General features: G+C 51.0%; 1 protein-coding gene across 1 annotated transcript; it reads left to right on the plus strand.

The window, feature by feature from the left end:
• The first annotated feature begins 11,459 nt into the window (after positions 1 to 11,459).
• On the plus strand, positions 11,460 to 17,836 carry WFIKKN2 (WAP, follistatin/kazal, immunoglobulin, kunitz and netrin domain containing 2). Its single transcript, XM_065909489.1, has 2 exons — positions 11,460 to 12,482; positions 14,957 to 17,836. Exons 1-2 carry the CDS (start codon positions 12,279 to 12,281, stop codon positions 16,475 to 16,477), a joined length of 1,725 nt encoding a protein of 574 aa, XP_065765561.1. The 5' UTR covers positions 11,460 to 12,278; the 3' UTR covers positions 16,478 to 17,836.
• The last annotated feature ends 5,528 nt before the right edge of the window (positions 17,837 to 23,364 follow it).

Consider the following 23,364-nt stretch of genomic DNA (forward strand, 5'->3'; position numbering starts at 1 on the left):
AACCACAACTCCATTCTCCCTTGTTGCAAAGCTGGAATCATCACCTTTGCAGGCTCCCTTGTAGCTAGAGTCATGTGACACCATCCTTGCTGAAGTGCTGTGGCCTGAGGTTCTTAGAAGTCTTCCAGAATTCCCTGGTGGTCTGGTGGTTGATCCCTGATCTAAGAAGATTCTGCATACAGCCAGACATCTAAGCCTGCATACCACAACTACTGAAGCCCATGTGCCCTAGAGCCTGTCCTCTGCAACAAGAGAATTCACCACGATGAGAAACCTGCACACTGCAATGAGAGAGTAGCCCCCATTTGCTGCAACTAAGGAAAGTCCACTTGGAGCAACGAAGACCCAGTGCAGGCAAGAAATACAATAAATAAACTAAAAAGTATGTAGAGCTATTGCATTAAAAGGGAAATAAAAAGGCAAAAAGGCTTCCCTCCCCGAATAAACAAATGTGGTTCCAGGGGTTTGACTCTTCCCCTAATCTGGGTCCAGAATGAGGAAGTATCTAGGGAGCAGCCATCATCAGACATTAAGGGCAAAAGCCACATGCTGAAGGTGACAGGAAAGATAAGAACCACAGCCCTGAGAAATTAGTCAAGCTGCCTTGAACTTCTTACTCTGTGAGAAAATTTAACTTCTAATTATTTAAGCCACAGCTGCTCAGGCTTTGTTACATGCTGCTAAATGCACTCCTAACTGACAGTTATTTTGACTGCTTGTCTCTAACCCTCAGATCACTGGACTCCTCCTGCCAAAAAAGTCCTTGCCTGTGTCTCCTCCTTATCCAGCAGACATGCAGTGACTCCCATCCATAGCCACTTCCTCTGGACCACTGCCTTAGTTCACCCACACCAATGCCAACTGAGACGCTTCCTATGGGGCTAGACCCACACCCAGGTTGTCAACCCCTCACTGCTGCTGGTGCCTGAGGTTCTGTTGCCAGCTGACTCTGGGTCCCTGGCAAGATAAATGTTTCTGTGGTTTACAGTGTGATCCAGGCTTGGACTCCCCAAGGTGTAGGTGGCCCACCCCCTCACCTCTGGACTGCCCCGTTGACCCTTTTTTTGGTCTTGTCCCAAAGTGGGGTTGTTTTTGAACAATTTAGGCAGAGGGAATGGCCTAAACTAAGATTTAGACAGCATGGTAGAAAGGGAAAAAACATTCTAGTTTGCCCAAGACTAAGGAATTTCCTGGGATGCTGGAGTTTCAGTGCCAAAACCAGGCCAGTTCCAGGCAAACCAGGATGACTGGTCACCCTGGTGGGATGCTCAGAGACCATCAGTAATTCTGTACAGCTGGAACCTGCAGGGTGAGCAACGAGTCTGGAGAGGAGGCAGGGTCAGCTCTCAGCAGTCTCCCTGGGCCATTTAATCCTGACCAGGAGGGGCCATTGAAGAGTTTGAGACAGGTGTGTAAGTTTCCTAGGGCTGCCATAATAAACTACCACAAACTTGGTGGCTCAAGACAACATAAATTTATTTTCTGGAGGCCAGAAGCCCTCCAGTGGGGCTGCATTTCCTCCAAAGGCTCCAGAGCAGAATCATTTTCTTGCCTATTCTAGCTGCTGATGGCTCAGGCATCTCTGGGCTTATGATAACATTGCTCTAATCTCTGCTTCCATCTTTAATGGCCTACCTTCCTTCTGTGTCTCAGCCTTCTTCTACCTTTTTCTTTTAAGGACACCTGTCACTGGATTCAGGACCCTCTTGGATAATCCAGAATGGTCTTATTTCAAGATCCTTAACTTAATCCTATCTGCAAAAACCTTTTTCCTAAATAAGTTCACATTCATGATTTCAGGTGTTAGGACATGGATATATCTTTGTTGGGGGTGGGCTACCATTCAACTTGGACTTCCCCGATGGCTCAGTGGTAAAGAAAGCTGCCTGCAATGCAGGAGACACAGGAGACAAGAGTTTGACCCCTGGGTCAGGAAGATCCTCTGGAGGAGGAAACGACAACCCACTCCAGTATTCTTGCCTGGAAAATCCCATGGACAGAGGAGCCTGGTGGGCTCTAGTCTATAGGGTAGCAAAGAGACAAGACTGAGCAGCTGAGCACGTGCGCGCACACACACGCCATTCAACCCACTGCAACAGGGAAACAACATGTTCAGTTCTGGAATTAAAATGGTAACTCTGGAAGCAGAGGAGAATATGGTTGAAGAGGGGCTCTTCGCTGTTAAATATGACATCAGGGAGGCCTGGAGAGAAGCAAAGGGATGCATATGTGAAGAGCAGTGTGGGAGCTGTGGTGGGTCCCAGTGGGCACCTTCCTTCTACCCCTATGGCTGCCCACATGATGTCCAGACTTTCTCTGACCCCCCTGTCCAGGCCTGCTCCTTGCAAACTCCAGTACCTTTTTGCCTAGACTAGGCTGATGGGCCCAGGGGTGGCTGTACCCTACCTGGCCTGACTTAGAGCTGGTCTCCGGAGTCCTGATTTACAGCCCTAGAACTACCTTGTCACTCTCAGGGGTGACAGACACCAGGAATGCTCACTCCTGTCCTGTAAGCACATGGTCTGCTTGACGAATCCATTCACTCACGGGACCATCCACTCGTTCCTCCAATGCACATCGGTTCAGTGTGTGCTCTCTGCTGGAGCCATGCACCAGACACAGTCCCTGCTTGCCAGGAGTTTCTAGGCCAGTCTGGATGATAGATGAGAAAGTAGCTTCAGCACTACACAAACTATGCCCAGGTGTATCACAGGCAATCCCAGGAGGGTCACCGGGCCAGGGTGTACTCACAGAGGGCCTCAAACGTGGATTTTTAAAAATTAATTTTTACTGAAGTATAGTTGCTTTTGGCTTCCCTGATGGCTGATATATCCACAGTGGTAAAGAATCCATCTGTGATGCAGGAGATGTGGGTTCTATCCCTGAGTCAGAAAGATGCCCTGGAGAAGGAAACGGCAACCCACTCCAGTATTCTTGCCTGAGAAATTCCATGGACAGAGGATCCTGGTGGGCTACAAACAGTCCATAGGGTCACAAAAGAATTGGACATGACTTAGTAACTAAAAAATAATAGTTGCTTTATAATGTTTCTAGCTGTACAGCAAAGTGAATCAGTCATAGGTATACATGTATCCCCTCTTTTTTGGATTTCCTTCCAATTTATGTCACCACAGAGCATTGAGTATAGTTCCCTGTGCTATATAGTAGCTTTTCATTAGCTAGCTATCTTATACATAGTATCAATAGTGTATATATGTCAATCCCAGTCTTCCAATTCATCCCAACCCTTCCTTCTCCACTTGGTAACCCTAAGCTTGTTCTCTATACCTGTGGCTCTATTTCTGCTTTGCAAATAAGTTCAACTTCACCATTCTCTAGATTCCACATACAAGCCACATTTTATTAGTTTTTCTCTTTCTGACTTACCTCACTCTGTATGACCATCTCTAGTTCCATCCACATCTCTGCAAATGGAACTATTTTGTTCTTTTTTATGGCTGAGTAACATTTCGTTGTATGGACTTTTTTTAAAATCAAAGCATAGTTCATTCACAATATTGTATTAGTTTCAGGGGTACAGCAAACTAATTCATATATATGTATACACACACATACACATACATTTTGTTGTTTAGTCACTAAGTTGTGTTCAACTCTTTGTGACTCCATGGACTACAGTATACCCGGTTCCTCTGCCCTCCACTGTCTCCCAGAGTTTGCTCAAATTCATGTCCTTTGAGTTGGTCATCCATGTCCATTGGGTTGGATGAGTAAGCATCTCATCCTCTGCCACCCTCTTCTTTTGCCTTCCATCTTTCCCAGCATCAGAGTCTTTTCCAATGAGTTGGCTCTTCACATCAGGTGGCCAAAGTATTGGAGCTTCAGCTTCGGCATCAGTCCTCCCAATGAACTTTCAGGGTTGATTTCCTTTAGCATTGATTGGTCTGATCTCCTTGCTGTCCAAGGGATTCTCAAGAGTCTTCTCCAGCCCCACAGTTTGAAAGCATCAGTTCTTTGGTGCTCAACCTTTTTTGTGGTTCAGCTCTCACATTCATGCATGAATACTGGAAAAAACATAACTTTGACTGTAAGGATCTTTGTCAGCAAGGATCTTTGTTGGCAAAGTGATGTCTCTACTTTTTAATATACTGCTTAGGTTTATCATAGCTTTTCTTCTGAGGAGCAAGCATCCTTTAATTTCATGGCTGCACTGATTTTGGAGGCTAACAAGATAAAATCTGTCACCTGTCACTGTATTTCCATTTTTTCCCGTCTATTTGCCATGAAGTGATGGGACCAGATGCCATGATCTTAGCTTTTTGAATGTTGAGTTTTAAGCCAGCTTTTTCATTCTCCTCCTTTCCCTTCATCAAGAGGCTCTTTAGTTCCTCTTCACTTTCTGCCATCAGGGTGGTGTCATCTGTGTATCTGAGGTTATTGATATTTCTCCCCTCAATTCCAGCTTATGATTCATCCAGCCCGGCATTTTACACAATGTACTCTGCATATAAGTTAAATAAACCGGGTGACAATTTATAGCCTTGACGTACTTCTTTCCCTATTTGGAACCAGTCCGTTGTTCCATGTCTGGTTCTAACTATTGCTTCCTGACCCTCATACAGGTTTCTCAGGAGTTTGGTAAGGTGGTCTGGTACTCTGATCTCTTTAAGAATTTTCCACAGTTTGTTGTGATCCACAGAGTCAAACACTTTAGCATAAAGCAGAAGTGGACTTTTTTTCTGGAATTCCCTTGCTTTCTCCATGACCCAACAAATGTTGGCAATTTGATCTCTAATTCCTCTGCCTTTTCTAAACCCAGCATGTACATCTGGAAATTCTTGGCTCATGTATTGATGAAGTCTAGCTTGAAGGATTTTAAGTATAACTTTGCTAGCATGAAATAAGCTCAATTGTATGGTAGTATGAACATTCTTTGGCATTGTTGTTCTTTGGAACTGGAGTAAAAACTGACCTTTTCCAGTCCTGTGGCCACTGCTGAATTTTCCAAATTTGGTGACATACTGAGTACAGCACTTTCACAGCATCATCTTTTAGAATTTTAAATAGCTCAGTTGGAATTCCATTACCTCCACTGGCTTTATTTGTAGTGAAGTGAAAGTTGCTCAGTCATGTCCAACTCTTTGCAACCCCATGGAATGTCCATGGAATTCTCTAGGTCACAATACTGGAGTAGGTACCCTCTCCCTTCTCCAGGGAATCTTCCCAGCCCAGGGATCAAACCTAGGTCTCTCTCATTGCAGGTGGACTCTTTACCAGCTGAGCCACAAATACTTCCTAAGGCCCATTTGACTTCATACTCCAGGATGTCTGATTGTAGGTGAGTGACCACACCATCATGGTTATCTGGATCATTAAGACCTTTCTTATATAGTTCTTTTGTGTAAGCTGGCCACTTCCTCTTAATCTCCTCTGTTTCTGTTAGGTCCTTGCCATTTTTGTCCTTTATTGTACTTATCCTTGCATGAAATGTTCCCTTGATATCTTCAATTTTCTTGAAGAGATCTCTAGTCTTTCCCATTCTTTTGTTTTCCTCTATTTATTTGCATTGTTCATTTAAAAAGGCCTTCTTATCTCTCCTTGCTATTCTCTGGAACTCTGCATTCAGTTGGGTATATCTCTCCCTTTCTCCCCTGCCTTTTGTGTCTCTTCCTCAGCTATTTGTAAAGCCCCCTCAGACAACCACTTTGCCTTTTTGCATTTCTTTTTCTGTGGGATGGTTTTCGTCACTGCCTCCTGTATAATGTTTCAAGCTTCCGTCCATAGTTCTTCAGGCACTCTACCAGGCCTAATCCCTTGAGTTTATTTGTTACCTCCACTGTATAATCATAAGAGATTTGATTTAGGTCACATCCAAATGGCCTAGTAGTTTTCTTTATTTTCTTCAAGTTAAGCCTAAATTTTGTAATAAGGAGTTCATGATCTAAGCCACAGTCAGCTCCAAGTCTTGTTTTTGCTGACTGTATAGAGCTTCTCCATCTTCAGCTACAAAAAATCTGATTTCGCTATTGATCATCTGGTGATGTCCATGTGTAGAGTTGTTGGAAAAGGGTGTTTACTATGACCAGCAAAAGGAGAAGAGGGTAGCAGAGGATGAGATGGTTGGATATCATCACTGATTCAATTGACATGAACTTGGGCAAACTCTGGGAGACGATGAGGGGACAGAGAGGCCTGGTGTACTTCAGTCTATGGGGTAGCAAAGAGTCGGACATGTCTATTCAGTCGGACGTGACTGAATAACGTGATCAGCATGTTCTCTTGACAAGGCTCTGTTGTTAGCTTTTGCAGTGCTTCATTTTGTACTCTAAGGCCAAATTTGTCTTTTATTCCAAGTATCTCTTGACTTCCTACTTTTACATTCCAACCCCCTAGGATGAAAAGGACACCATTTTTTGTGATAGTTCTTCATAGAACTGATCAGTTTCTTCAGCGTTAGTGGTTGGAGCATAGGCTTAGATTACTGTGAGGTTGAACGTTTTGCCTTGGAAATGAACCAGGATCATTCTGTCGTTTTTGAGGTTGCACTCAAGTACTGCATTTCAGACTCTTGCTGATTACGAAGGCTACTCCATTTCTACTAAGGGATTCTTGCCCACAGTAGTAGATATAATGGTCATCTGAATTAAATTTACTCATCCCTGTCCATTTTAGTTCACCAATTCCTAAGATGTTGATGTTCAATCTTGCCATCTCCTGCTATGTTCTTTTTCAAAATTCTTTTCTATTATAGGTTATTAAAAGATACTGAATGTAGTTCCCTATGCTATATAGTAAATCCTTGTGTATCTATCTTCTGTGTGGTAATGTGTATCTGTTAATCTCATATTCCTTTTATTCCTCCCCTCCATCTATTGTAGATTTTTGACATTATCATTTAAACCTATTTACCATTTACACAGGCATAGACATACATCCTGACAGGGTTGAATGTTTAACTGCAACAGGTTTTGTATACCAGTTTTAGTTTTTGTTTGTTTTGCTTTTTTGTTTTAAAAACTTTACCTGTAACCCCCCAGGGTGATTTTGGCCTCCCTCAGCTTCTGAGGTCAGAAAGCCCTCCTGGAAGGTGCAGCTTCTAAGATGGGTTGGGAAGCAGTTGGCCAGGAGCAGACGGAATGGGCCAGGGAAGGAAAGTCTTCCGTGGGGAGGACAGCATTCACATAGGTTGAAGGGAAATCCTGTGTGGAACTTTTAAAGATTGAAAGAGCAACGTGGCAGCTTCCAGGGTTTGAGAAAGAAGGGAGAACTGTGAGATGGAGAAGCAAACTGAGGCAGAAGTCCATGGTAGTACAGGCTAAACCAAAGTGGAGAAGCCGTCTTTAAGCCAGAGGTCTTGAAATAGTGATCGTTCAGGAAAGGGGCCTGTTTCTCAGTCACTGTATATTTTGTGCTGTTGGAAAGGGAACTAGGGTTGTGTTTGGTCCTAAAGGATATGTGCCCCTTGGCTCAGCAGCGTGAGGGTGGGCAGAGAGAACCGAATCTGAGCCGTCCTTACTTCTCTCTCATCCAAAAGGAGAAAACAGTGAAGCAGAGAGCTTGGGAGTGAGGAGGGTGGAGTAGCCAGGGAGGTTTTTTGGGTAGGCAAGGCCTGAATGGAATGGGGGCCATGCCCCATTTTACTCTCATTGCTGGAGCCCCAGGCCCTCACTCTCCCCCGGCGGAGTGGAGAGGAGGAGCCCCACAGCCTTCTGGCTCCTTCCCTCCTGTGTTTGTCTTGGCTGAGAGCTGCCTGAGGATATTTGAAGCCTGTTCTGTCAAGGCAGAGCTGGAGGAGTCAGGACGAAGGATCACAGAGGAGGGAGAGGGAAGGGGCCTGAGGGGGGTTGCTCAGGGGGTCCTCTGACTCCGTGCATGGTGCTCAGCCTCAGCACCATGGAGCCTCCCGGTGAGGTGTCTGAAATCCCCAAGCTCCTTGATGCACACTTGCTCCAGGAAGGCATTCAAGGATTCACAGTTGCCAGAAGTGTCTCCTGCTCTTGCACTATGACCCGCAGATCTATTCAGACCCTGGCCCTCAAGCTTCCAGGGACTTGGTCCCACTAGTAGACCCCCCTGGACTGGGCAGGCTGTAAAGGGGCCTGGCTGGCCCAGAGCACTGGCCAGGCCGTGCCAACAACCAACTTCGTCATTCTCAGATCTTGATGCAGTGCTGCCTCCCCCGAGGCCCAGGGTGGACCCTCCCATGTCCTGCCCTGCACAGATGCTGACAGGTCACGTGTCCCACAGCTGAAGGTCTCCCCTGTCTGCCTCCACCATCTGCTGAGGCCCCATAATTATTTCAAGGCCACTACAGTCTCACTCTGAGGGGAGAGTTCACACAGCCCTGTAATGTAACCCAGGCCCTGGGCTGCTCAGGCAGGGGGTCCCCAGCTGCATAATGAGCCGCCAGCTTTATTGAACTCCTTGGCTTGGCTCTGACTAATCACCTCCTCTAACCAAGGCTGCCTGGCCTTCTGAGAATCCATTTGAGTACCATTGCTGAGGACTTCCTTCTCCCCAGCACCCCAATTCCTGCGCCTCAAATCTGTCCTCTTCCTCAGATATGTTTAAATAACCAGGATCAGGGCAGGGAGGCCCCCAGGGGGTTGGCCTCTCTCATCCATCTGGGAGAAAGTGTGACTGTCTCAGGTCTGGGAGCCCAAGCAGGATGGACCAGAATGGGCTGCTGCTTTGACTTTGCTGGGGCCACCTCAAGCAGAACCCAGACCTACAGCTCCCACCCCTACCCCCTTTCCTAAATCCTTGTACTTCCCTCTCACCTCTGTTACTGAAGGCCTATGCCCCAGGAAGGAGGGCCTTAGCTGAGGAGGCATCCAAGAAGAAGTATAAGAAATAGGGTCCTGCTCAGGCTTCAAGACCCAGCCCATGTCACGGGCCCAGCAGGCACCCCAGGCTTCTCCCTCCTGCCATGCCTCGGCACTTGTAAGGATCCCCAAGACTGAATACTACTCTTATGCTTTTGCATGTTTGTTTTCTGGCCAAGACTGTGCCCTCCCTGTGGACGAGGACTGCCATCTACCCCTGTGTACCCACAAATTAGCCCAGAGTAGGTGCTTTAGAAAACATCAAGAAGGGAGCGGGAGGAGATGCTTCAAGAGGTAAGAGGTTTGGTCTGTGCATGAGGGACACGGCATCTGAGATGATGCTTGGGGTCCCTATGGATCTCCAGGTGTCCCCACCATGTTTATAGCGGACGTCTCTGGAGGGAAGAGACCTGGCCCATTTAGGAAGCAGTGTCCGTGTGTTGTTGTCAATATTCTAGTGGTTTGGGAATTGTTCTGCTAAGGGTGATCTTGAGGTCAAGGGTCATCCAGAATTCTCTGTCCTGGCTGACTTCCTACTGGCTATACCTAGAGTAGGCTTTGAGCCCGTCCAAGAAGGTATGAAGGGTCCTTGGGCCCTCTGCCTTCCCACAGTGGTGGAGTTCTGTGACAAGGTCAGGATCCAGGCCCTTCCAGACAGATCTACGCCTGATTCCTTGGGGAGGGTGAAAGGCAGAGGACACCCGCAAGTTCAGGTCCCTGCTCAGGCTGACCCACCCCATCTCCATTCCCCAGAGGCCTGAGTAGGTGGGAACAGACAGCTGAGCCCTCAGCTGTCCCGGGGAGTTGGTGAGCATGGGTTCCCCTCCACCCTCCAGAGAAGGGCATGAAGGGAACAGAGTCAGAGGGAGCCAGATCCAGGGACTGTGGGAGAGAAGGCCCAGGAGGAGAGGACTTCAAAGCACTCCCTGAACAGCTTATAAACAAGCTGAGCTGGTGAGGCAGCCAGCAGGGGCCTTTCTGGAGGGGCTGGAAGCATGCACCGGGCTGTGTGAAGAGCAGAGGACTGGGGTCAGAGAGGGGAAGGCCAGAGCCTGGCGACCCCAGCCAGGCCCACCTCACCCCTCTGCGGCTTGGTTTCTTCTCTCATAAAACTGAGCTCACAGCCACACCTGGGTTCCCTCTGGGACTGGCGTGAGGGTCAGCATGACGATGTAGGTGAAAGTGCTGTGTGGGCGCCAAGCCCTGATCAGATGTTATTTATTATTCTGAGCTGTGTTTTGGTGGGAGACTTGGAAGGGCTAAGAGGGAGAGCCAAGCCTACTAGGGCCCCTTCTTCCCCAGCGCTGTTTTGAGAGTTCTCAGAGCAGAATGGCCGGGAGTGGGGCCTGGGCAGGGGGAGGCCCACAGCTCTAAATAGGACCGGGCTGGTCGGGAGACTTCCCCTCTCCTCCCCCACCTCTGGCCTATGTCCCTCCCCACTCACCTCCCTCCTAATGGTCTCAAGTGACTCCCAAGAAATCAGCCTCCTTTTCCTAGATACCTGTCTCATGTAATGGGGCTGTGACAGTTTTTCTAAGTCCTGCTCAGAAATGTGTCACTGTCCATTTCCCTTTGTGATATCAAAGGAGGCAGCACAAACCATGTTCATCAAGGGCTGTGCTGAGGCCCAACTCGGAGCAGCTGGAACACGGGTTTATGAAATTACAGGGAATTCAAAGCAGCCGGCGTCGCCTGCTGTCTGGCTTCATTACTGGGACCAGCCTCAGAGGGAAGTTTATTCCAATAATTTAGGGGATTAGGATCTGACACCCTTCATTAGCTCTTTGACATAAGCAGAAAAGACAGATCTTGCAGAATGACCCACAGACAGGAAGGAATTGGCTCAGGGGAGGAGGCAATACCCTGCCCGAGAGGAAGAAGCAAAATCCTCAGGGTGGAGGGAGGGGCACGCCCTTCTACAGAGCAGCTAGAGGTTGGGATCTGGGCTTGGCACTCAGTTTCCCCATCTGTGAAAAGATTGGGGCCGCACCCCTATCTACTGCCCCTGGGACACAGCAGCTTGGTTACTGCTCCCCAAATCCTTTGCAGTTGGCCTTGAAAAGGTAACCTCTCTCTTCCCCACCCCCTGGCAGCTTCTGGATCTTTTCCTGGCTCCTCCTCCAATACAGTCCTTGATGTTTCACAAACTTCTTGTCCAGCTTGGAGAGACTAGAGCCGGGTTGCCCCTTGACAGCAGTTTGACAGCTTGGTGGGGAGGGGTGATTTCAAAGGCCCTGCAAAGTAGGGTCCATGCATTAATGGTGGGGTCACATAGCTGTGTGACACAGGGCAAGTTGCTTACCCTATCTTTTCCTCAAATCTAAAATGAAGGTACAGTTTGTTGTGAGGATTAAATGAGAAAATGCACACAGTCTGACCCACGTTACAACCCCAGGAAATATCCTACTGCTGCTTACCAGGGGTGACCTTCTCCTTCATAAAGTGGGGAGATGACAGCCAACTGGCTCTTCCTGGGTAAAAGCTTCATGGTCGTTAGTGAGGCAGCTCGGCAGCCCAGCACTGTCCTGAGACACTGTGACCACGTAGGTTCTCTTGGAGCGGGGAGTGTGTCAGTCGAGGAGCAGGAATGTGATACGTCCCGGAGCTGGGGGAGCTGGAGCATAGCTGGTATGTGTCTCTGGAATGATTTGGGGAAAATTCACCGAAGTTGGAACTTGAGACGCAAACTACCCAGGATAGAGAGATAGGGGGCTGTCCGCACATCCCTCCACCCTGGGACCTGGTGCTGGGGTGGGAGTCGGCTTACACAGAACAGGCTGCTCAGGCCCGCCCTGGAATGGCCGTGAACTTGTTGTTTTTCCACGTCATTTGCTCTCAGATGTACTATCGGGCCGGCGATGCTAACCCTGCGGCAGCAGGTCCCTCCTTGTAACAAGTGAGTGTGTGTTCTTCGGAGGTGGCCAACGGGAGGAGGGGGCCCGGCTGAGAGGTGGGGGGAAGGGAAGCAAGCCTCTTCATGTAGTACAGTGAGCTTGCGTGTCCTGGAGCCAGCTCCCCTCAAAGCACATGCCATTTCTGGCCCCTGAAGGGGTTAAAGGCCTCCTGGAGTCAAAAACAAGCAGGTGTCCCACCGTGCCAGATACGCCGCCTAAACTGCTTCCAGCTTTTTTTTTTTCCTGCAACAAGTCTGTGATCAGCCACAGGACAGAGGAGCCGGCAGCCTGCCTGTGACAGGCGTCAGGTTAGCTCGCTCCCACTTGGGTGGCGTGCCCAGGACATAAATCCAGGCTCTGGCCCCGGTGCGGCTCCTCTCCCGGCACACTCCGGAGAAGGAACTCCCTTTATCTGAGGCTCCACAGCCCAGCGGACCCCACAGACTCGGTGGAGGCAGCCTCAGCAGCCGCAACAGCCCAAGGAGGCCCACTGGGGTGGGCAGGGCAGGTGTCTGCCTCCCTGAGGAGCAGAAGGCCCAGGGGGCCCCCAGCCCTGGCGTCCTCTCAGAGGAGGTCTCTGGCCACCGCAGACCTCAGCATGTGGGCCCTGCGGGGCTGCCGTTCCTGGTCCCGCTGGGGGCAGGGGGCAGCCCTGCTGTTGCTGCTGCTTGGGGTGCCCCCTCGAGGCCTGGCCCTGCCGCCCCTCCGATACTCTCACGCCGGCATCTGTCCCAACGACATGAATCCCAACCTCTGGGTGGATGCCCAGAGCACCTGCAAGCGGGAGTGTGAGACGGACCAGGTGAGTGTGAATCCAGAGGCCTGAGCCAGGCCAAGCAGTCTTGGTGGTGAGGCAGAGTGGGAGCTGGGTGGTGAGAACGACTCAAAATGTGAAAGAACCTGGCCCCGGGCCACATGGACATGAACAGGGTGTGATGTCTTAACTTCGAGGCCTGGAAGAAGAGATGAGCGTGATGTCAAAATTTCTCAGGGGCTGGAAATCCTCAGATTCCTGGTCTCAGGTCTGCTGAGGGCTGCTCTGAGCCAGCACTATGCCAGGCACATCAGAGAGACAGGCACAACCCACCCGCAGCCTGTCAACAGGTGAGAAACTCAGGGCACTGCACTGAACTGCACAAGGCTCCAAGGTCAGGGAGGTCAGATCCGCATCCATCTGACCACAAAGCTGATGCTTCATCCAGCCTCTGGGCCACCTCTGGGGGTTAGGCCCTGACCCTGACATCAGTGCGGGCTGATGGGGAGGGTGGGCAGGAGTGGCTCTCTGGGTGTCTGTGAGAGGGAAGTGGGCTAGGTTTCAACCTGGGAGATCCCTTAATCCTCCCAGTGCTCAGGGCAGGCCTGGCTCAACCTGGTTCTAGGACAATTCTCTCCCTGCACCTGCATTCAAGGGTTGTTCCTGTTACTTCTCCCAAGGTGAAGAGCCTGCTAGTACCTCGCACCTGCCTAGGCAGAGGTAATTCCTGACAGTCTGGCAGCTCCTGGGCTCGGACCAGTCTGGGCATCACCAAGGGTGCTCCCTCTGCCAAATGTACATAACCTATGAGAGCCCAGACTGGTCCTGGAGAGAGTGGCCTGTCCCTCAGAGAGCCCAGGAGACAACCCCAGCCTCTCACTGTTCATGAGCAATGGGGGAGCCGAGGGAAAGGAAGATAAAGACTGGCTAGGGGTGGAGAAGTGTTCCTATCTGGCTGAGATCAGGCGGTTGGTTGGCTATGTTTGTAGGCAAAGCTGTTTCAGGGGCACAGCCTGGCCTGATAAATCAGGTGGGGCTTGGAGACAGTGAGACTCTGGCTGATTTTATGTTTTGAGGAGAAGCTCCTCTGTGAGGCTGGGGACTTAGCCTATGGATACATTCTGAGCCCTTAAGTAAAAACCGTTCTGAAAATTCCCTCCAGGTTTTCTGTGCCCAGAATTACCTTCCCCTTTTCCCCAAGGACCCAGTCTTTCATGGGCCTCCAAGTCCTGAAGGAGATTCCCAGGCCAGAGTCTTTAAGGAACTGGGATGCTCTGGCAAGAAGCAGGTTTTCCTGCTGCTCAGCCCCTGCCTGCCCTCACCCCCACTAGGTCCCTCTCCTTCAGAACCCGGCTCTGAGATCTGTCCATCTCTGCCCTAGAGCCTCCCTGGTGTGGCCTAGAAGCCTATGCCAAGCAAGGGCTGCAAAACAAAGTCCCCATTCTGAGTCGAGAGGGGAAAACAGTAAACAAGTCTAGCAGGCAGGCTCCACGCAGCCCTCAGCTGATGCGGCCGCATGAGGCCAGCCCTGGTGGGGAGCAGCTCACAGAGCTATGACCAGGGCTCAGGATTAGGGGCATTGCCCACATCCTGGAGAAAATACCACGTGAAATCCTTGTTTGTGTCAGCCCCAGAGCATGTTGCTAATTTTGAGGAATTAGACTAATGCCTTTCATGACTCCACAGAGAATCAGAAGGAATTACAGCCTGGCAAGTCCTCGATGACGGCCTGGCTGACCTTTGCCACACAAGGGGACTTTTTTTTTTTGCTATTGATCTCCCCATGCAAAGTCTCACATGTTGGAACTAGCACGGCCCACAGTGGTGAGACCTGATGTCCTGGGCCTGCCTTGCCTGCCCTTCCTCTAGGCTTTGGGTGAACAGGGGCCAGCATGAGAGCCGCCTGATGTGTACATGTGCATTCCTTATGTACAGGCACAGCTTCGAACAGCTGTCCCAGCATTTGGCCAGGGCATTCCCGATGGAAAAGACTCAAAGGCAGGCTCAACTGTTCCAGGGGACACCTCACTGTGGGAATGATAAGTTGCAGACAAGAAAACTCTCATTTCTGAATCCCATCACCTGGAGCTTGAAGTCCTTTCCCACCAGTTCCCAGCTCTGAGGGCTTGAGTGTCACCTCGCTTAGTCTTCACATTCTCATTTCATCTCATGGTAGTAGGAAGACTTTCCCTCGTGGAGTATGTGATCTGCCTCTTCCCACACTGCTAGCTGTGTGACCTTGGGCAAGTTACCTTGTCTCGCGGTTATCATTGTCTGTGAAGTGAGAATGATGGCTATACCCATTGTAATAAGCATGAGATAAGTTGACAGTTGTAAACATTATTAGAAGAGGGCCTGGCAAATACTGGGTGCTATGAATACATTAGTTATTATATCAAAATGATTTTCTCATGATGGGTGAGCACATATTCCCTTCCCTGTAAACCATGGGGCAGGTGGGGGAAGCCTGTGCTATCTTCCTTCTCCTCCTTGCTCAGACCTCTTCATCTGGCTCTCCCCAGGAGTGTGAGACTTATGAGAAGTGCTGCCCCAACGTGTGTGGGACCAAGAGCTGTGTGGCGGCCCGCTACATGGATGTGAAGGGGAAGAAGGGCCCTGTGGGCATGCCCAAGGAGGCCACATGCGACCATTTCATGTGTCTGCAGCAGGGCTCTGAATGTGACATCTGGGATGGCCAGCCAGTGTGCAAATGCAGAGATCGCTGCGAGAAGGAGCCCAGTTTTACCTGCGCCTCCGATGGCCTCACCTACTATAACCGCTGCTACATGGACGCTGAAGCCTGCTCCAAGGGCATCACACTGGCTGTCGTCACCTGCCGCTATCACTTCACCTGGCCCAACACCAGCCCCTCGCCACCGGAGACCACTGTGCATCCTACCACGGCTCCCCCGGAGACCCCTGGGCTGGACGCCACGGCCCCAGCTCTGCTCAACCACCCTGCGCACCAGTCAGTCACCGTGGGTGAGACAGTGAGCTTTCTTTGTGATGTGGTGGGCCGGCCCCGGCCCGAGATCACCTGGGAGAAGCAGCTGGAGGACCGGGAGAATGTGGTTATGAGACCCAACCATGTACGCGGCAATGTGGTGGTCACCAACATTGCCCAGCTGGTCATCTACAACGCCCAGCCCCAGGACGCTGGCATCTACACCTGCACGGCCCGCAATGCTGCTGGCGTCCTGCGTGCTGACTTCCCACTGTCGGTGGTCAGTGGGGGTCAGGCTTCAGCCACCGCAGAGAGTAGCCCCAATGGCACGGCCTTCCCCACAGCTGAGTGCCTGAAGCCCCCTGACAGTGATGATTGTGGTGAGGAGCAGACCCGCTGGTACTTTGATGCCCAAGCCAACAACTGCCTGACCTTCACCTTCGGCCATTGTCACCGCAACCGCAACCACTTTGAGACCTATGAGGCCTGCATGCTGGCCTGCATGAGTGGGTCGCTGGCCGTGTGCGGCCTGCCTGCCTTGCAGGGGCCCTGCAAGGCCTATGAGCCCCGCTGGGCCTACAACAGCCAGATGGGCCAGTGCCAGTCCTTTGTCTACGGCGGCTGCGAGGGCAATGGCAACAACTTTGAGAGCCGTGAGGACTGCGAGGAGTCCTGCCCCTTCCCTCGGGGGAACCAGCGCTGCCGGGCCTGCAAGCCAAGGCAGAAGCTCGTCACCAGCTTCTGTCGGAGCGACTTTGTTATCTTGGGCCGAATCTCCGAGCTGACCGAGGAGCCCGATTCAGGCCGTGCCCTGGTGACCGTGGACGAGGTCCTAAAGGATGAGAAGATGGGCCTCAAGTTTCTGGGCCGGGAGCCTCTGGAGGTCACTCTGCTCCACATGGACTGGACCTGCCCTTGCCCCAATGTGACAGTGGGCGAGATGCCACTCATCATCATGGGTGAGGTGGATGGCGGCATGGCCATGCTGCGGCCCGACAGCTTTGTGGGAGCCTCGAGCACCCGGCGGGCTCGGAAGCTGCGTGAGGTCATGCACAAGAAAACCTGCGACGTCCTCAAGGACTTCCCAGGCTTGCAGTGAAGCCCTCTGCCCCTCCCCAGCCCTCTTTTTCTGATCCTCTTCTACTTACCCATTCCTGGCGCCCCTTAGTCAGCAAACTGGGCAAGGTCAGATTAGACGTCTTTAGGGCAACAGGGGAATATCAGTCAATGCATCAGAAAAAGGCCACCAGAGGATCTTAAATCAGCTTCTATTCTTTGGGTTTGATAATGGGGGGGGGGGGGCATGTCTCTTTAGGTGAGGGGGACAAAAGAAGTCAACCGACATTTGCAGGTTATTCCTGACGACCATTCTCCTCTGACTTTGTTATCTTCTTTTGACTGACCACTCCCTCCCCTGGCTCTCCCAGACTCCCTGCCCCTAGCCAGACTCCCAGGCAGGATTCTAGAGATGGCGGCTGGATGAATGATGGTCACAGGAAAAACTGAATGAATTGGTTTGCTAAAAAGGTAAGTGGGGATAGAAAGGAGGGTCCCAGAACTAATTGGATAAACTTCTCACAGCCCTCCAGAGCACTATGAACAGAGACCACTTCATGGCGAGGGTTGTGGGAAGCGGGAAGCCGGAGGCATGATCCAGCCCAGTGGACAACTTGCCTTAAGGGGAGGCTGCCAAGCAAGTCCTTTGGGTGGTGGCCAGCCTGTGCTTTGATCACGTTGGCCTAGCAGTCTCTGAGGCCACCACAGTGCAAGCAGAATATGTCTGTCGTGCTTCTTCTCCCTGGCCTTATTGATTGACTTATTGATGTTTGATTTGTTGATTCAGTTTTATTCAGTCCAAGTCAGTGGACATTTTCTGAACATTGACTGGGTGCCAGGTGCTAGGATCACAGAGAGATGTTAGTTACTGCCCAGCTCACAGTGATTGAACACAAATGTCCAGATCCCAGGGCTCTCCCAGAAGCAGATTAATGGCTGGTGCTCCCAGCTGGCAAAAGATCCCTTTATCAGATAGTGTGCTCTCAGTTGCCACTGGCTTCCTCAGACATAAAGTCAACAGAAGCCCCAGGATCTGTTTTGATGGGAAGAGGAATAAAGGAAGAGGAATAGCAAGGCAGGGAAGTGGGTTGGTGAAAGAAGAAGGAAAAAGGGATGACCGGGAGGTAGGTGTGGGAAGGGAAAGGAATGCTGCTCGATGCTCCCATCTGGTGGTGGTTTCCGGAGCTGCAGGGACCTAGAAGGAGGCTCTAGGTGTGGACTGGGAGGGCCAGTTTGAGGATGTGGCAGCTTGTTGATTTCTGTTTCTGGACTTCCAGGACAAGTCCGCTACCCCACTATTAGATTTAGGATTTAAGAAAGCCACTGTCAGCTCTTCATCTACCCCTCTTCAATCCTTCTCATCCTTCATTGTGTCCATGCCCCTCCAAAACTGAAGGTCATCGTGGGGCGTTCTCATTTCTTCCTCAAATGTAGGGGGAAGATGTCAATTAAAAGCTCATAGTATCGACAGCCCTTCCCGTGTGGTTCACTTGGGCTGATGTGTAGGTGGGAGCGGGGAGTGCTGGGCAGTGTCATTTGCTTTGGTGACCTACCTAGGGGGGAGCACAGGGGGAATCTGGCCAACTGGATCCCATTTGAGTGATGGAGAGACACTGCTAACACTCCGCCCATTTTGCAGCTCCAAGACTCCTTACTGTGGTGCTCACTGCAGCTCTGGGCATTAGGCACAGGAGAGCTGAAGCCAGGTGACTCACCCAGGGACTTGGGCGGGGAGGCATGCGGTGGAAGTCCAGGCGTTCTGCTTTGTATCTCAGTTCAGTCCCCCGCCCCCTCACAATAGGGGGAGACAGGAGTGGGCAGGGGGACCGTTCTGTCTGGCTGTGACTCCCTAGGGGGGGTCTCTGGGTAAGGCGTGGTCCCAAAGCCTTGGGTGCTCAGAGGATGTGACCAGGTTTCCAGGCTGCAGCAGTAAAACACCTTTGGTCTCAGGGGCTCCTGGCTGCTCCCCTTCCCAGAGATGTGTTCAGGAGCCTACAGCCAGGGCATGACCCCAGTTTGTCTGTCCCCTAGGCTGGAAGCCAGCTAAGCACGAGGGACACCTGATCCCTATGCATTTCTCTGGTCTTTCCGGGCCACGGCCCAAAGGAAGAATTCAGGCTCAGTTCAGCCCAGTCAGGCCAATCCCTCTTTAGAGATAATTCCCTGCAATAAGGAGGGGTTGGGATCAAGAAGTCAAGCTGCTCCCTGAGAGAAGAGAGGCCAGAGGAATGGGAGCTTCTCCAATCACCACCAAGAAAATGCTGAGCACAGAACTTAACCAAGAAGGTGTGAGCACAGGCTCAGGACCCACCCATTTCAGGTCTTGAAATCTGGGACTGAGGACTTGGCTCCTTACCCTCCCTCAGAATGGGGACATAGCATTGTACCTGCTTCTAGGTTGAGGTGCCCTAGTAATAGCACATCGCCTTAGAACCTGAGGGGGCAAGTGCCTATGTGCCAGCATCTGTCACCTCCCCACTTCCCTCCACTTGCATAGATGTGGGGCTGAGCCCTGCACCTATGTGGTGGAGGTGTGAGATTCAGGGGTCCAATCTCAGGCTTCCTCTCATAGGCTCACTGCTGACACATAGCCACAGACTTGGGGTCCCTGTCACACTCCAGCCCCACATTGACAGGGTGGGAAGGCCCAGCCTGTGGAGTCAGATCCACCTAAGGCTGAATCTGGGCTCTGACACATAGCTGCCATCTCTCTGAGCCTCAGTTTCCTCATCTGTAGGACAGAGCACTTCATGGAGACTTGGGGAGCTCTACCCTATTATCTGTGCCGAACTGAAAAGCCTAGAAAACAGAACTTGGCACAGATGGCTGCCCTGGGCCCCCTCCATGCCCTTGGCAGCTCCCTGGCTGAGAGCAGCCCTCCCATCGCTCTTCCATCCAGATCTTGGGTTTTGAAGGCTCAGAGACCACATAGTTTCAAATATTGTATTCTGCTGCTCAGAATTGACTACTCCACATAGGATGATTTGGGATTTGCAAAACGTAGGTACTTGGGGAAAGGGTGATAGAGAATCAATTATCCTTGTGGACCTATCACGTGGCATTTGTTTTCTGTCCTTGAAACTGGTCTGTGTCTCTTGCTCTGTCACCCAGGCCTTACACAGGAACTGACTTCTGAAAGGTGCTCAGTAACTTCTGAAAGGTGCTCAGTAACTGAAATCCCAGGGCCTGGTTGCCAGGTGACCTAGAGAGGCTGCCCCACTGGGAGATTTGGCCCCAGGACATAGGGGGATTGAGCCCTCCTTCAGGTCTGAAGTCAGATTCATCTGCTTTCCTGTCTACACTGGACATTCGTTCCTCCCCTCCTTGCATCTGTTGTCTGCCCCACACCCCCCACTCCCTGCAATCCTCTGGTCTCTCCATTTGCCTCTTCAGAGGCTTGTTCTGGTGCTGGCTGTCTCCAGACCAGCCCTGAGGCCTCTGGGGCATGGCAGCTTGGCTTTTTCCACCCTCTGCCTCCCCCAGCACCTCTGGTCTCCCAGGACACTCTGTTCCATTGTCTGCCCAGCTGCTCCATAGTCTGATGTCATCCCCTGGATAGTGGGGCCAGAGAGCAGGGACTAGGGGCAGAACCTGATGAAGAAAGGGGGAGAATAAATCCACAGCCACATAGCAGTTTCTCAGGCTGGGGAGGATGCCCTGTGTCCAGCTGTCCTGCTATAACATCAACCCTGAGTGGGTGGTTGCTACAGTGCAGGCAGTGGGTCTTGTCATCTCCATCACAAACGTGGGAGACAGAACGCTATTTTGTAGGTGGGAAAACTGAGGTGAGAGGGGATAAGAAACTTGCCCAAGATCACTCAGCCATTAAGGGACAGAGCCAAGATTTGAACCAAGGCAGTCTGATTTCTAGGCTCTTTATGCTCATGCTATGCTGTTTCTCCCAGCATGTCACACACGTGGGTGCACACACACACACACACACACAGCTCTGGGCTGGGCAGCGTGGAATCCCATCAGGAACTCAAATGTCTCCAAAGAGCCTGCCTCTCATCTACCTCATGCACACCAGCCCATGCTTATGATCCTACTCGTCACATGGTATTTCTATCACATGCTAGAGCAGTCATGGCCTAGATTCCTGAGCCTACTCACCCTTCAGGACTCAGCTCCTCGGGTGCCTCCATCGTCCCCAGGCTGCACAAACAATCTTTTCCAAGTTTCTGTCCCCCTGTATACTTGCACTCTTCCTTGGCCAGGGTCACTGCTTAGGGCTCTGAGAGGCCTGGGGGCCCAGCTCGCAGAGTTCCAGAAGGCTTCATTGGATGAACAAATGGCCCTGGGAGCAAGGGCCATGTGGTGCACCAGATGACTGCAAGGGTGTGAGGGGGCTCCTCTGGGGTCTTCCCTCCTTTTTCCCAGCTCTGCTTCCTGATACTGTCCCCTCCCCCTCTCCAAGGAGTCTGAAGTCTCCCTCTGGCTCTGGGAGTGGGTGATTAATACAGGCAGGATGGAGGGCAGGGTTCCCCAGTCCTATTCTTGGCCGTGACCTCATTCTGGAATGTGCCCTGAGGTCAAGTGACACTCCTCACTCATGGGTGTTAGGAGGAAGGAAGCTTAACCCTCCAGCTGGCAATGCCCAAGGGAGAGGGTAGGGGTGGCAGGTGGGCAGCCCACCACCCTCTCCTTCCCTCCTCTCTAGCTCCTAGGGTTGGGTTGGAGTCTCCATGTTCCACCCCAACTTACCCTAGAATATGGAACTCTGGCATCCAGGTCTCCAGCCACACTCTGGCCTCCCAGACAAGGGGAGAACAGGTCTCATCCCCAACACTTTGAGGACTGGACCCTCCCACCGGTAGGGCCTCTTCCCAGCACATCTGTTGGGGTGAGATGAGGTATTTGGGTGTTTCCTGTCCTTTTCAAGTCTTCAGGATGCTGCCAGAGACCTGACAGGATGATGATATGCCCATCCCAATCATTTGTTTTCTGTCTTGGTGTGAGGCACACACCCAGTTCTGGCAGAGGATGGTGACTGTTCTGTCTTCTTTCTGTGTGAACATCCAGGAAGTAGAGACAGGGCCTGGGGTAGAGGTGAGGACCTCCAGCAGTGGGGGAGCACAGTGCTAGAAGAGAACAGGTGGGCATTTGAGCAGGAACAACTCTTTTATTTATTTATTTTTTTTAAGATTCCACGTGCTGCTAATGCTGCTCTTCAGGGACCACTTAAAAAAATTTTTTTTTTTCTTCTTTATTGTTTTGGTTGCACTGAGGTTTTGTTGCTGCGAGGAGCCTTTCTCTAGTGGCGAGCACAGGCTACTCTTGCTCGTGGTGCATGAGCTTCGCATTGCAGGGTCTACTTTGTGGAGTACAGGCCCTAGGTGAACAGGCTTCAGTAGTTGCAGCACACGGGCTCCTTAGTTGTGGTTCAGCGGGCCCTGGAATGTGGGTTCAGAAGTTGTGGTGCATGACCACAGTTGCCCTGCATGTGGGATCTTCCTGGACTAGGAATCAAACCCATGTCCTCTGCATTAGCAGGAATATTCTTAAACACTGCACCATCGGGGAAGTCCTTTTTTTTTTTTTTTTTTTGCTGCATCACAGTACTTGTGGGATCTCAGTTCCCTACCACGGATTGAACCTGGGACCCCAGCAGTGAAAGCATTGGTAACCACTGGACCACCAGGGAATTCCCAAGTGCCAACAGCTCTGATCAGGCGCTTTACAGTTGTTGTCCAGTTTAATCCTTAATCCTTTAGTAGTTAAAGGAGACTTGCCCAAGAGCCAGGATCTCTCTGGATCCTGGGTCTGTCTGACTTTAGTGCCCATATTCTTTCCAGGGTGACATATATATTTTAAACATTTGGCTAAAGGCTGAGGGCCCCTAATGGCCAACCCCCTCCTGAACATCCATAACCACCACTTCTACTCATCCAGGAGTGCCAAGACTGTACAGAAAGTTATAAAACTGCACCCTTCAATAGTTAGTATTGAATTCATGTAAATGGCCTCATAGGAAATAATGATAAAATTTAAACATTCAGTTCCTCAGCCTCCCATCTATAGTCCAAGTGTCACATGTGACATGTTTGGTGGCTACCATATTTGACAGACATCACAGTCCTATCCAACAGAACTGTTACAAAGAATTAAACTGCAATTCTTGTTTTCTCTGTCAGAAATCTTGTGTGGGGGTGGGGGTCCTAACTCTAAGCTCCCACCCTGCCAAGGACTCCAGGGGTTCCTGCTTTATCAGGCAGCTCCTTGTTTTTGTCTCATGGGTCCTACTGCCACAAGGGCTTTGGGAATTACCCCCACTGTCTCTGGACTCTGATCTCAGCCTCAAAAAACCCCCTCATCTTCTCTCACAGAAGGCTTCTGTAAGCCTTCTTGCAAATAAAGTTCCTGATGGCCTTTCTCAATATCCCAGGGTTCCTGGGACTTCCCTGGTGGTCCAGCGGTTAAGAATCTGCCTTCGATACAGGGGACATGTGTTGAGCCCGGTCGGGGAATTAACATCCCACATGCTGCTGGGCAACTAAACCGGTGGGCCACAACGATTGAAGCCCATGTGCTCTAGAGCCTGTGCTCTGAAACAAGAGAAGCCCATGCGCTACAACTAGAGAGAAGAAGTCCCCATGTACCCAAATTAGAGAAAGCCTGTCTATTACAATGAAGACACCCCAGCCCCGCCAAAGTAATCCCAGAACAGGTACACAAACCAGGTACACAAGGGAGTACATATACACCAAGCCCCAGCAGTTGTGGCACTCAGGGGAAGATGAGTTTACCAAAATTTTAGCTAAATATGATGGAGAAGGGCTGCTGATTGGAGGGAGACAGTGGGGGCTATGAACTAAATATCTTTACAGCATGACACAGCGCCGATGGCAACTGTGATGTGCTCCCACTGGTGGGCCAGGTACTTAACAGGTCTTCAGAGATGCCATGGAAGTGCTGACTAAAGGTCTAAGA

This window comes from Muntiacus reevesi, chromosome 18, assembly GCF_963930625.1.
Source record: "Muntiacus reevesi chromosome 18, mMunRee1.1, whole genome shotgun sequence".
Classification (NCBI taxonomy): Eukaryota; Metazoa; Chordata; class Mammalia; order Artiodactyla; family Cervidae; genus Muntiacus; species Muntiacus reevesi.